We start from the raw sequence: 14,167 nt of genomic DNA, 5'->3' as shown, positions 1-14,167 counted from the left end.
AAAAGGATCCACTCAGTCGTGTCAGCGAGGATGCAGATACAGCTGTGTTTGAAGTGGAGGTTTGTCCTCAGGGGTGTCAAAGCAGTTGGTCAGCTAGAGAGAAAATACGGCCATCCTGCCTTAACCTTGAGCCCGTGCCCTGGTGGTAAAGAGGAGGCGGGTAGTGATGGCTAGGTTTGGGGGACTTACAGGAGAGTTTGTCGTAATTGCTTTGACAGGTTTTAGGACTATTAATGGCTCAGGCCTGAGCGCTACAAATTTGTCAGCATGCTTGCTGTTTACTAAGCTGTTGTTTTATGGTCCAGTGCGAGGGGCTGCTGCTTGTTTAAGCACAGATCAGGAAATAATCAGCGTAAAGCACTGGCTGCAGCCGTGCTGAAACAGTTCCGTTTTGGAGCCCTCATCTGCTTACTGTATGGTTCATAGCGAGTGTTTGAACCATATGGACGAGGACTCACGACACTGATGACTTGTTTGTGTTGCTGTTAGAAACTGGATGTGCATATGCACCTTTTATCATCAAAGGGATTAGGTGATCCTCATGTGCTGTGTTACATGAGTGCACAGCAGATTGCAAGCATGTGGATTTTGCTAGTAGTACGGTGGCTGATAGGGGCCACAACACTTCGACATAACGACAACACTAGCAAATACAGAAAAGCTACACATAGAAAAAAAGCCTGCATCAATCCAACAGTAGGTAGTTGCATCACAAAACGGCATGCAAATTGAAAAACGCTTGCAAGCCTGCAAACACAGAGAACACAAAATTACCTACAGCACATGTAACAATTTCATTTGGTTATATGTGCTGTAGAATGGCCTAAGCAGAGGGTCACCCCTTTGAGTCTGGTCTGCTTGAGGTTTCTTCCTCAATATCACCAGAGGGAGTTTTTTTCTTACCACTGTCGCCTGAGTGCTTGCTCTAGGCAAGGGCATAGGTTTGGTCTCAGCTTTGGTAGGGACAATACCACCCCCCCCGCCCCCCTGCCCACCACCACCACCCCCTAACCCACTCATACCATTAGATGCACAAGTACAGCATAATACATAACATATGATGACATAATGCTGAATAATTTAACACTTTATTTACATTATTAAGTGTGTAGGCAAACAAACAAATAGCTTAAATAACAAAATTGCACCCAAAATCACAAATCTATTCTGTAGGCCTACACCTGAGAGAACAAGACAACAACAAAAAAAAAATACTTGTGGAGCTAACAAAAAAAAAAAGTTTTTGCAACCAAGATGTATAATCTATTATCTTCATCAATAATGCAGTTGTAGGTATCTGGCAACCAATTTGCCAAAAAAAAAAAGGGTTTTACAATGATATATGGTGTATTACGGTAAACGTAAGCCTGTGATGTCATAACGCAGAGGAAAAACATGGAAGTTTCACACTAGTGCGCCGCTGATTCTCATTAGCGTAAGTTCTCATGTAAGCCCTCACTCTGAAAAAATTCAACACTGACAGCAAGCCAAGAACCCAAGCTTTCCAACAGTATGCTATATGTTGCATATATTATGGTAAAGTGCGTTTGGTGACTTTTGAAACGAGGGAAAAGTATGAAAAAGAGCGCAAAAGTGACAGACAAGTACATAGACAGACAGCAAACATAAATGTAGTAATTTTTGAGGAAAAGGCAGGGTATTAGTGTCATTTGTGAAGGTGTGTGTGTGTTTGTGTGGGTGTGCAGTTTATTTTAAGTGTGGCGCACAGCATTGTTCGCAAGCCCCCCTCTTGTTTTTCTGCACCGGAGCAGTGTTGCCAGATATGAAATATGAAACTATCGTATCAAAACCTCAAAATTATCGTATTTTGGGAGAAATTATCGTACACAAACAAAACGCATACAACGTAGCTATTTTAGCGTTTTTTTTTTTTTTTAAATTTACAAAGAATTTTATGTCAGTAATTATAGTAATGGGGAAACTATGGCACAAAAAGAACGCAAATGCACAAGCAAATGCACTACCAGACTAGAAAGATTTTTTTTTTTCTGTGAAGGGACACAAACGTGTTAATTACCAGACTAGAAATTTTTTTTTTTTTTCTGTGAAGGGACACAAACGTGTTAATTACCAGACTAGAAAGAGTCGAAATCAACCTCGAGGTCACTGTCGTCATCCGATGCCACTTGTGCAGATTTTGTTGAACACAGAAAAAATGTTGACACCTCCATAAGGAACTTGAACTTTTTTTATTTTTCTTGTATATCTCTTTGCACTTGTGTTTTGTTCGTTTGTTATTGCATTTGTTGAAATAAAGTTTCGAAAAAAAAAAACGATGTTGTTGGTTGGGGAATCTTCCTGTCACGGCAGAGATTGGATGGGAACTCATTACTTTGTATGGAGAGGGGGCGGGCTTTCAAATGACGTTGACCTGGTCGCCCAAAGCCAGCAGCAGCCCTGTGTGTGGTGTGTCTTTGATGCCGCCTGAGTGCAACGCCTGCAAAATGATTCTTGGGTGTCAGAGAGAGATGCGTGTTTGGGCAACCAACTGAAATTATCGTACATATTGGATTTTTTCCCATTATTGATCGTACATTTATTGATCGTACATCGTACAGAGGGCAAAACTATCGTACAGATACAATAATTATCGTACATCTGGCAACACTGCACCGGAGCCACCCATCCTCTGCGCTCCGGGACCTCCCACTTTATAAATTAAGCACTGCCTGCCACAAGATGTGCTTTGTTTACGTCCATGTGACAAGAACGTGAGCTAATGAAATTGCAACATGGGTAACCCTGTCACTCTGGCACGTCGAAAACACAAAACGTGACGACTAATGCTAAATATTGGTAGGGACTATTTTGCCATCCCAAAATATTGGTTGTGACTTGTCCCTATGGTCCATATGAAACCTACGCCCCTGGCTCTAGGGGTTGGTAAGGTTAGATCTTACTTGTGTGAAGCACCTTGAAGCAGCTTTGTTGTGATTTTCCGCTATATAAATTCAATCATTTCAATTGAATTGAATTTGGTGAAGTGTCTGCTGCAAATTCAAACACTCACAAAGACTTTACTAAATTTCACAATACAACCAGACATTTTTGCCTGGAGACTTCAACTGACTTCTACTCTTCAGTGCATTGCAAATAAAATCACAAAATTATGAAGAAGGTAAATAAATAAACATACTCAGCTGTGCTGTCGGGGTAGAGATAGAGTTGAGCACTGTGGTGCGCTGAACAGTGTGTCAGTTAAAGTCCTCTGGTCCAGAAACCTCTGAGTACATCCATTGTGTTGTTACTACTTCCATTGTGTTGTGTAGCTAAGCATTTCTGTGTTTGGGCGCATTGCGTGAATTTTCAGCGGACACGTTATCAAATTAAATTACTTCATGTGCTGCAGGTTATATTTCTGTTCTCTGTTTGCAAGCTTTTTCAATTTGCAATTTGTTTTTGTTTTTTGTGATACTACTGCCTGTTGTTGAATTGATGTCGATGTTTTCTGTATTTGAGTTTTCTGATTTAGATTAGATTAGATTAGATTATCTTGGATTAGATAGAACTTTATTAATCCTTTGGGGAAGACTCCCTCAGGGAAACTGAGGTTCCAGCAACATTGTATAGCAGCACAGAGGGTAAGAAGCACACAGAGTATACTGCTCACCGTAACTTCCCGATTGGTCTACTCCCATTTTGTCTACTTCCCATTTGGTCTACTCCCAGTTCATCTACTCTCATTTTGTCTACTCTCAGAAATGTAGAGTAGTCCCATTTTGTCTACTCTCATATTTTCCTGATATTTTTTCTTAATTATTTACAAGATTTTGAATTAAAAGAGGTTGTAATGATTAGATAAACCAAAAATACCCCAAATTTTCAAAAAAAAATTTCAGCATTTTTATTTAGGGTTAGGGTTAGCCTGGAGTTTCTTTTGTATTTGTATCAGTTGCTATATTTAAAGACAAAAATAAGTCATTAATATTACTCTTTTAGTTTATTTAGAAAGCTGGGTTTTAGGATATTGTAGAAATTAGTTTCCTTAATTTCATGCAAAAAATAAAAACTATCAACTAAAAGTTGAATTTTAAGTTTCATTTGCATAAAAATCTAAAACAAAATGGGAGTAGATGAAATGGGATTTATGTACTTTCCTAAGAGTAGACAAAATGGGAGTAGACCAACCGGGAATAAACCCTCCTCACTACTGGTTTACTGGCTACTACTGTTCCTCTCCTTCCCGTCCTCTGTCTTCCTGTTACTCCTCCTCCCCCCGATGGAGGAGTTGTAGAGTTTGCTGGTGTTGTCTTAATTTGGAAGTGTTGTGAACCCTACTGGCCACCGTACAGTAGGCCTGTAATCCCCAGCGTGCACTGCCGTTCCACAAGTGTGAATAGAGCGTGGATGTGTTTGTATGAGACAGAGAGAATGTGTGTACATCAAGGAGCTTGTGGTCCCAGAGCTGGCAAAGACCCCTTCATAAATCCAGAGTAAATAAAAGAGGCAACCAGGAGGACAAAAGAGGAGCTCCCACTGCTTCTCTCATTCGCAGCCATTTGGGGGACTGAATGTGCTAAACGCCACTTATATTGGCTGAAAGGTTGAGGGAAAAAAAGGAGGCTCTAAATCCCCCTCTTCTTTTCTCTTCTTTCTCTGCAGCCAAGCCTGCGGGGCTAGAGGTGCTCTAATAGGAACATGTTGTAGGAAAAGTTGGAGGGCAAACACAGAGGAGGCCGAAAGAGCGCCTGCTGCACCACAGCTCCTGCCCTCCATCTCCTCCTCTCGCCTTGTAACTCCTTATTTCTCTCTCTTGCTCCCTGGTCCTCCTGCGGGTGAGCATGGGTGAACATGCCTGACTGGTTCGGGCTGACAGGGGGCGTGGGGGGTCTGTTGTAATTAGTCACTTTCACCACAGCTTCCATAAGCCACTGCCTCGACACTCGTGCTTCATTACCCTGAAACAAACGCAGGGGCCCCCAAGTGCAAAATCACCGCATGGACTTCACATGCGAACCGACCAATCACGTGGCAGAAGCTCACTGCGTTTAGGCATGAAGACATGGTCGAGAGGATCTACTGAAGTTCAGAGCATCAGAATAATGTGGTGTGGTTGCAAATGCTGTGTTGATGGTAAAGGTCGGCGAAAAATGTACTGGTTCAAACTGAGACACCAGTCTTTACCGGTCATTACAACCAAATTATTCAGAAAGCTGGTCCAACCAGAAACTAGCAAGGTCTACCTAATGAAATGGCCAGTCAGCATATTTTCCAACTATTGATTTCACTGTAAAACCTACAGTTCAAACTGTTTGAGGAAACCAATTAAGTTACTAGTAACTCAAATAACTCACACATCTATAATTGCTTTTATTAAGTAAAATAAACTTGGTTTATTTTGGTATCTCCTGCAAGGCTGATGAAGATATCATCAGTAAATTTCGGGTTGACACGTGTATTTTGAGCCCCAGGTTACTATAGGGGTAGTGTTCATAATTTGGTTTCCATGGTTACATAAATTAGAACCTTTGTGTTCTCTGTATATGTATCTATTATACATTTGTGCTGAGTCACACTTTCATAGAACGAGAAGGTCGGGCACTTACGCAAATCATTATGCAGAGAAATTTGTCCACTGTCACGTGTGCATTCATTAGCCACTTTATTAGGTACACCTTGCTAGTACCGGTGTCGCAGACCAAACGTTCCACCCCTAAAAAAATCGGTCCGCCTTTTGCATCTGCGCATGCGTCATTTCGGACCACAGCAGCATGTCTGAGACAGAGTCTCTTCACCCAAAGCGATCAAATGGATTAATGGGATTATTAACCATCAGATGATAAAGGTAAAATCTCTTAAATCATTCTAAAGTCAGTTTTAAGCAGAAATTAGGCCATTTTAAGCACAAACGAGGTGAAATACCGTGACACTTTGAAATGTCCGATGCACAGTGAACACATCAGCTAGCAGCTCGTTTTAGCCACGGCGCTCTGATCGCTTCCACCAGCTTTTATGATGAAATAACTTAAATTCATGTGGAAATGATGTACAAAAGTGTCAGATATCTGTTGCTGAGATAGATGACGACTGGAGTGCAGTTTGAAGCAAAAAGAAAGTGATAATCAGTGAACCGCATTTATCGGGGGTCTGATTTTTAGGGGGACCGTTCGGTCTGCGACGCTGGGCTGGACGCCCTTATGTTGTTAGAATTGCTTTAATTCTTTGTGACATAGATTCAACAAGGTGTTGGAAACAGTCCTTAAAGATGTTGGTCCATATTGACATGATAGCATCATCCAGGCATCATCAACAAGGCATTTTCGGCCACACATCTTCCGCTCACTGGATATCTTCTCTTTTTTGGACCATTCTCTGGAAACCATAGAGATGGTTGTGCATGAAAATCCCAGTAGTTCAGCAGCTTCTGAAATACTCAGATCAGCCCGTCTGGCGGCAACAACCATGCTACATTCAAAGTCACTTAAATCCCCTTTCTTCTCCATTCTGATGCTTGGGTTGAACTTCAACAAATTGTCTTCACCATGTCTAGATTCCTAAATGCATTGCAATGCTGCCATGCAAATTTTCTGATTAGCTATTTCTGTTAACAAGCAATTGAACAGGTGTACCTAATAAAGTGGCCAGTGAGTGTCTGTCATAGATGATATAGAAACTGGGGGTGATATAGAAAGAAATCAGTCAGAGAATAATAGTGGTGGTGACAAAGTGTGCTAGAAAATATACAGTAGAACTCTGGAAAGCAAATGCAAATTTTCTGATTAGCTGTTTGTGTTAAACAATTGAATAGGTGTACCGAATAAAGTGGCCGGTGAGTGTCTGTCATAGGTGATATAGAAACTGGGGGTGATACAGAAAGAAATCAGTCAGAGAATAATGGTGGTGGTGACAAACTGAGCCAGAAAACATACAGTAGAACTCTGGAAAGCAAATGCAAATTTTCTGATTTGGTGTTTGTATTAACAAGCAACTGAACAGGTGTACCTAATAAAGTGGCTATCCCAGTCACATGAGGTTGATATTGACACGTGCGCATGCCCTAATCAGTACTTCTCTATACTCCGTTTGGCCTTTTCAGCAGATTGTGTCAGATTTAAAGCAGGTTTCTTACATTTTCTATTATGAGATATACTGGCTTTGACTTCTAAAGTTCAATTTCATACCAGAAATTTCTTTCAGTTTCTAATGATGTATTTCACTATATAAGGGCAAGATATTTTGGCTGCAGTTTACTGCGAGAATAATGATAGTTAGGAATACATCCTACGTAATGTCACTTCTGGAAAGGCTTTAAATTTTAAAGGCCTTCTGTGCAATTCAACAGTAGACGAGCAGGGTCGCGGGGCAGATACGTGTAAAATATCACTACGATTGCACTTCTTATGGTAAAAGCACCACATTTTGCACAGACTTTGTTTGCTACAATAAAAAAGATACCATGCCAAGCTCATTTTTCTTAAGTGATGTAATTGTGGTTGGAATGGATTCAGTGTGTAATAAAACATAGAAAACACTTCATTTGTGTGTGAATGACAAATAGTGGGGCAGATATATAAAATGATTTTGTGCATGCGTGCGTGCAAACAGGGACAACAATGGCACAGTAACCAGAACTTTTTAAAGCTTGAATATTTAGCAAGGTCACAAAACTTCATCCAAGGAGCTGGCTTATTGTGCTCCCAAAATAATCATGTTGAGAACACATAACTTGAAATAAAAGCCTCTGTTTGTGTAATACATTCAATCATTTTTGAATCTGAGAATATCCCAACTAAGTTTCTTGAAATTTTAGACAGTTTTCTGCCAGTTGGTACATAGACGTTACTCCTCTATCAGGCGATCTGAAGTAACCAGGCATGTCATTTAGTCAGAAATTACTCCAAAACACCCGTAGCTCATAATGAGTGAACTAAACATAAATCATGTCCTCAAACTGATTGATTTGAAGTAGATTTTTAGGTTTTGTAATATACCTGATCGTGTGTTGGTACACTGAATTAGTTGTCAGAAATTACTCCAAAACACCTGTAGCTCATAATGAGTTAACTAAACATAAATCATGTCCTCAAACTGATTGATTTGAAGTAGATTTTTAGGTTTTGTAATATATCTGATCGTGTGTTGGTACACTGAATTAGTTGTCAGAAATTACTCCAAAACACCTGTAGCTCATAATGAGTGAACTAAACATAAATCATGTCCTCAAACTGATTGATTTGAAGTAGATTTTTAGGTTTTGTAATATATCTGATCGTGTGTTGGTACACTGAATTAGTTGTCAGAAATTACTCCAAAACACCTGTAGCTCATAATGAGTGAACTAAACATAAATCATGTCCTCAAACTGATTGATTTGAAGTAGATTTTTAGGTTTTGTAATATATCTGATCGTGTGTTGGTACACTGAATTAGTTGTCAGAAATTACTCCAAAACACCTGTAGCTCATAATGAGTGAACTAAACATAAATCATGTCCTCAAACTGATTGATTTGAAGTAGATTTTTAGGTTTTGTAATATATCTGATCGTGTGTTGGTACACTGAATTAGTTGTCAGAAATTACTCCAAAACACCTGTAGCTCATAATGAGTGAACTAAACATAAATCATGTTCTCAAACTGATTGATTTGAAGTAGATTTTTAGGTTTTGTAATATATCTGATTGTGTGTTGGTACACTGAATCGGTTGTCATGCTCCTGATGCAGACTAGATTATAGCGGCCCCCCGAGGAGCAGGGTGCGTCTTTGTCATGATCTCCGAAGTCATTAGGCCTCGTCTGCAGCCCTCCTGGCTGTTACCAGACTGTCGGACACTTTGTGCAAAAGCAATTATTTGTGCAAAATCCGTGCAAGAAATCCTAAAGCGTCCTGGAATGTGGCAACGTGAGATGAGCAGCACTGCAGCGTGTTTACAATCCTTTCCCAACTCGTTAATGAGCTCAGCCCTGAGACCAATTTACTCACAGGGAGAAATATCTGAATGCATTTTTAATAACTACCCACTGGTGATGAGTGAGAAAGAGAATGCATGTGAGCGTAATGCGCTCTTGGACTTGTGTTGTTTGTCTGTTTGCGTACCCCCCCCCCCCCCCCCACCCCATCATTGCATCAGGTCCGTCGTTTTCCATCCTGCCTGATTGCACCTTTCCGCGTTATATGAAAAACGTGTGCAAACCTTCACCGTGAGCGCTCTAAGTCCAGGTACTGATAAAGTGGGTGAGGCAGAAGGAGACAGAAAGGGAAGAGTGAGGGAAGACGGGAAGAAAACGGGGAGAGCGGGGCTGTCTTTTTTTCCGTCTCCGAGGGCGCTGCTTTTCCAAAAGTGCCTGGGGCTACACTCCAGCACCTCGGCTCCCTTAGGCCTTTCGGCTGCCTCCTAATAGCCAACCCCCATCTGTGTCACATGGGCAGATGATGGGACGCTCCCCCGGCTCTGCCCTGCACTTTTTTTTCCTTCCCTATTTTTTCCACACTGCACATCCGCACAGGTTAGAATGGCAGAGTTGCCAGGGAACAGTCAGAAGCCATTAGTGTTTGGGACAATTTGCCCTGCAGCGTTCCTTCTCTCGCTCGTAAGAAAGGAGTGGGGGTGGATGCAAAGCACCAGCTCTCCTTTAGATGTAATGAGGTTGTGCAAGTTGGGTCTTCTTTATTCTTTGTCCTCTTTTCTTCCTCCTCCTTCTTGTCCCGCGCCTTCTTTCTGTCCACAGTTTTGTTTGGATAGTTCCACCCGTTTTTAACTTCACTCTCTATTTAGATTGCACGCATGTCTGTTTACATACTGCTGGTTAATACAGGATGCCGAATGTGCTTGCCTGGCGTGCACACAGTGTCCGTATGCAGGCGGGTAGAGAGAAAGACACAGAGAGGAAGACAGGATCTGAAAACCTTGGGAGTCTGGTTTCACGCTCGCGGGCTAGGGCAGGAGGCAGCAAGCATGCTGGGTAATGAAGTGACAGGTCAGTCTGTAAATACGCACGGGTCGCTCTGGCCCTGGCCAGGAGGAGGCTATCGCATTGCAGTGAAAATGGAAATGTCAATAAAATTAATCTGCCAGCCTTTTGGCCACCGTGTGGTTCCACTGGATGAGCCTGAGCGCTCACAGCAGGGGTGGGATTTGGAAAAGAGCTTGAAAATCAACATAAAACCTCGTAACACATAAACAAATAACCAGACTGTGCATCAATATCATTCAGAGAAGTCCAGAAGTGAAGAGCGGGTAAAGTTCACAGCGCAGTCGTTGTTGTTGTTGAGGTTGCAAGACGACTAAAGGAGTCCGACTTGACTTCCGTCTGGGTTGCATTTCTCAGGAAGCTCCTCATAGTCAGGGTAGGGCTACAAGGTCTATGACCAGACCAAAGTTTATTGTTTTAGGCTTTCCTGAACAAGGATTTGTGCTTAGCCTGGGATTTACGGCATTTTCTACTAACGAATGGGTATTCTAAAATTACAACATGCCTCGCCTGTGTCCTCTGTTCCCTTATGTCCTTCAGAGGAGCTGTTGCTTCTTTCACTTTAGGCACGGACTGCAAAGTCGGCACTTCTCTGTTTTCCTTTTTCGTGTGGCTCGGTGCTAATGATGTGGAAGGAAAACACTGTGCACAGACAGAGCAGAAAGGCGGCGAGAGAAGGGGGGAAAAGAGAGAGGCGAAAACATGGCCGAGAAAAAGAAAGTGGGAAAAGTAGTTCCAAGTGAGGGCCCCTGCTGTCCTTGTAGGTTTCATTTATTTTGCATTTGATTACGCCACCAGTCTGATCCCCCCCCCCCCCTTTTTTTTTTAATGTTATTAGTTCAAATATTTATGCGAGATTAGGGCTTATGTCGGCGGTTGTGATTGATGCCTCCCCAAAAACAGGAGGACATGCAAGTCTGAATTTTGAGAACGTCAGGGTCCTTCCTCAGCAGTAGTGGAGGAGTTTTTCAGATACATAATTTAGATGCCCTCAAGGAAGGCTTTCAAGGCATTTGTGCCCGGGGGCAAGAAAAAATAACTATGACTGTTAAAAGTAAATCATTTTTGCTAATGCACAATTAATGCCGAAGAGGAGAAACAAGAAAAAAGGCGAGGGACAAAGATGGAAGCTTCAATTTAAAAGGAGAGCCCGTGCATGAATATGTGCATGTTTTCTTCTTGAAATCAAACACTGATGGACATTAATGCAGATGAAGCCGCCACTGGCCTGTCATGCTAATCTCATGGATGAAAATAAAAAAAAAGGTGGTGGTGGTGGGGTCCTGGCAGGGAGAGGGAAGCGAGAGTTAGATTTGGGTGGGGGTGAAGGGGGGGGGGGGGGTCCATTATGTGCATCGAAGTGCAACAATGAGCTACCCAAAATCACATCCCCACTTCAATACGCATGCTTCTCAGCTGGATGCCCTAAATGATCAACTCTTGTGAGTTTTGCTTGTATGTGACCGTGTGCGTGCATGCGACGGGAATACACGGACGGGCGTGCACAACTGTCTGCGTGCAATACGTCTGCATAACTCCTCGCTGTCCCCTTTGGCTCTCTTCAAAAGATGAAAAAAAAAAGAGAAGTGCTCTACATTATGTCAAGCATGCAAATTTAATTGAATTAATGACGAGTCCATGACTGAACTTGACTTGAAGGCTTCTTATCCCTTCTTTTTTTGGCCATCGTTCTATTTTTTTCCCCTCCTCATCCTCTGGTGAAACTGCAGTGAGGAAGTTAGTGATTTAGCATCCAAACATTTTCCCGTGCTCTGGGGTTACAACCGCTCAGTTCGGCCTCTAAACCCCCTCACACTGTACACGCCATCTGAGGCACACTAAATCCCCTTACCGCCGTTTCTTTTTCACACAACATCGGCTTTGCTCTTTAGACCTCAGCTTTTGAATTCATGCTCAGATATCTGTGGTATTTGTCCATTTATCCATCTTTCATAGACCTTAAACTCAGCTTTGTGTGCCTGTACTTGTGTTTCTGCTTGCAGCATATTTTCAGTCGAGGAGTTTTTTTGATTCTCTGCTATGGTTTGGGATGTTATTTAACCCAGGGTTTGGTTTCCGTCCAGGAGATGGCTTAGACAACAGCGTCGCATCGCCCGGCACAGGGGACGACGACGATCCCGACAAGGATAAGAAGAGGCAGAAAAAGCGCGGCATTTTCCCCAAAGTGGCCACAAACATCATGAGGGCGTGGCTCTTCCAGCATCTCACAGTAAGAACAGATTTTTTTTTTTTTTTTTTTTTTTTTAGAAGCATGCAAGACTGTCACACAAACATCACTGCTGATGGGGTGAGTGAGTGACAGCAGCTCTGTGATGTTCACCTGTCAGACATCCATAAAGAGCAGAGGTCAACGCAATTCGTTCAGACTGTTCACACTAGTCAGCATGCGTACACACTGTAAAAAAAAAAAACAAAATCATGAAAACTTGCACTGGCAAAAAGAACTGTTAGACCAACTTAAAAAGGGCTTCAACTGGTTGATCTAAATTAATTTAACAAGTCATTTTTATGCCAATTTGTTAACTTAATTTAGACAAACTTAACTGATTTGAGTCTTGCCAACTGAAGTAACATTTCTTCTTTTCTAGTGTGAGGCATACAAATTTTGAATTTTCTCAACTTAGGGATATTAGTTGCATCAATGCAGATTAAAATGTTTGCTCAAACTGCTGTGTTATGTTTGACCACCTTCAGTTTTTTTATTCAGACCAACTCACAATTGCTAGTTCAATTAACTTAAAAATGTTTGTTGAAACATAAGCTTTTATAGTATCACAGACTGTATTAATCAGTTAGTGATGCTAACTTAGCCTGATGTTTAAAAGGTTTAGATCAGCAGCACTTTGGGGTTTAGCATGTTGCTCAACTATATTTTCAAGCACAAGTCTGGTCACCAACCTTTTAATTCATGGGTAACCAATTTTACTGTTTGAGCCTGACAAACAGACAGAATACCCATTCAATGGATTACCCCTTTAATGGTTGTGGTGGGGTGGAGCCTATACCTGTATAAAAGTGAAATTATAGACTGAAATGGGGGGGGAGCACAATGAAAATAAGGCATTGATACCTGTTTTATAACATCCCTGCTTATGTATATGTACTTTGGTACACTGAAAAAACAAACCAACTTAAAAAGTTGTTTCAATTAGTAACACCTGAATGAATGAAGTTGTATGAACTTAACTTAGCAAGTTAGATCAACTGTAACTTAAAAAATTAAGTTCATGCAACTTAATTCATTTAGATGTTAGCAATTGGAACAATTAATTTAAGTTGATTGAACTATTCTCTTTTTTCAGTGTACACGTTCATCGTAGCTTACACAATAGTTGGTTCTTTTGTGTTTGATAACCCACATTAATTCATACTTTTGTCCACATTTATTTTATATGTATTTGTTAATACCATTACTGTAGGTTTAACTACGCTATTATACTTTATACACTAATTACCGTTTTTGTTTATCGTGTTAGCTTGCTGGGTATGGTTGGCTTATTAACGGCTAATTTAGCTCTTCTACTATAACTAGCTTATTTTCGCTATTTACAGTTTTATTTTACATGGTGTTGATTTTTAATGATTCATCAGTTTATGTGTTCCTTTAAAGATATCAACATATAGTACCTAAGTTCTTAGGTTTCCATTTGATAGCATAATGATTATACTTTTTATTTTCCTATAGTATGCTAACAGAGTTACTTTAGATAGATACGAGTACACTCACACACTCATAGCTTCTGTTTCTATAATAAAATACCAGATTTATAGCTTAGCCTACTAACTATATTTAATTTTACTACTAGTCTACATACTAAGTTACCTATACTACAATCTTCTCCTGTGATGTCTTATCCTTCTTATGTCTTATTATTTATTATATTATATATACCTTTTTCTTGAGCTGCTTGGGTGGGTAGGGAGAGTTCCCATGGCATAAAAAAGCTTTTCAACCTACCATCCCTGGTTCTCTTTTCTACTCTTCTATTTTACTCTTCCTTTTTAGATATTTAGATATACCTTTATATACTGGCATAGTTCCACCTTAGAATTGGAATATAATATATAAGATATACCTTACTGAATTTTCATGAATGTTTGCTAAAATCAATCAATCAATCAAGTAATCAATCATCAATCAATACTACAAAAGCTTATTTTCCAACAAAACATATTACTTGAAGTTTAATGAACTAGTAATTGTGAGTTGATCC

The 14,167-nt window shown here is 40.7% G+C and overlaps 1 protein-coding gene across 10 annotated transcripts in view; it reads left to right on the top strand.

Annotated features, from left to right (window-relative positions):
- Window positions 1–14,167, top strand: part of meis2a (Meis homeobox 2a) — a 149,432-nt gene that overhangs the window by 44,241 nt on the left and 91,024 nt on the right. For 6 of the 10 annotated variants that reach the window (XM_034195033.1, XM_034195034.1, XM_034195027.1 and 3 more), the window contains exon 8: window positions 12,017–12,162. In XM_034195033.1, the coding sequence (XP_034050924.1) occupies window positions 12,017–12,162 (146 nt within the window). Of the gene's footprint in view, window positions 1–11,998; window positions 12,163–14,167 lie in introns of all 10 variants that reach the window. The other 4 variants (XM_034195025.1, XM_034195028.1, XM_034195026.1 and 1 more) reach the window with 2 other exon arrangements.

Source organism: Thalassophryne amazonica, chromosome 19 (assembly GCF_902500255.1).
Source record: "Thalassophryne amazonica chromosome 19, fThaAma1.1, whole genome shotgun sequence".
NCBI classification, from domain to species: Eukaryota; Metazoa; Chordata; class Actinopteri; order Batrachoidiformes; family Batrachoididae; genus Thalassophryne; species Thalassophryne amazonica.
The sequence above is the reverse complement of the archived record's forward strand: the minus strand, read 5'-3'. Positions and strand labels throughout refer to the sequence as shown.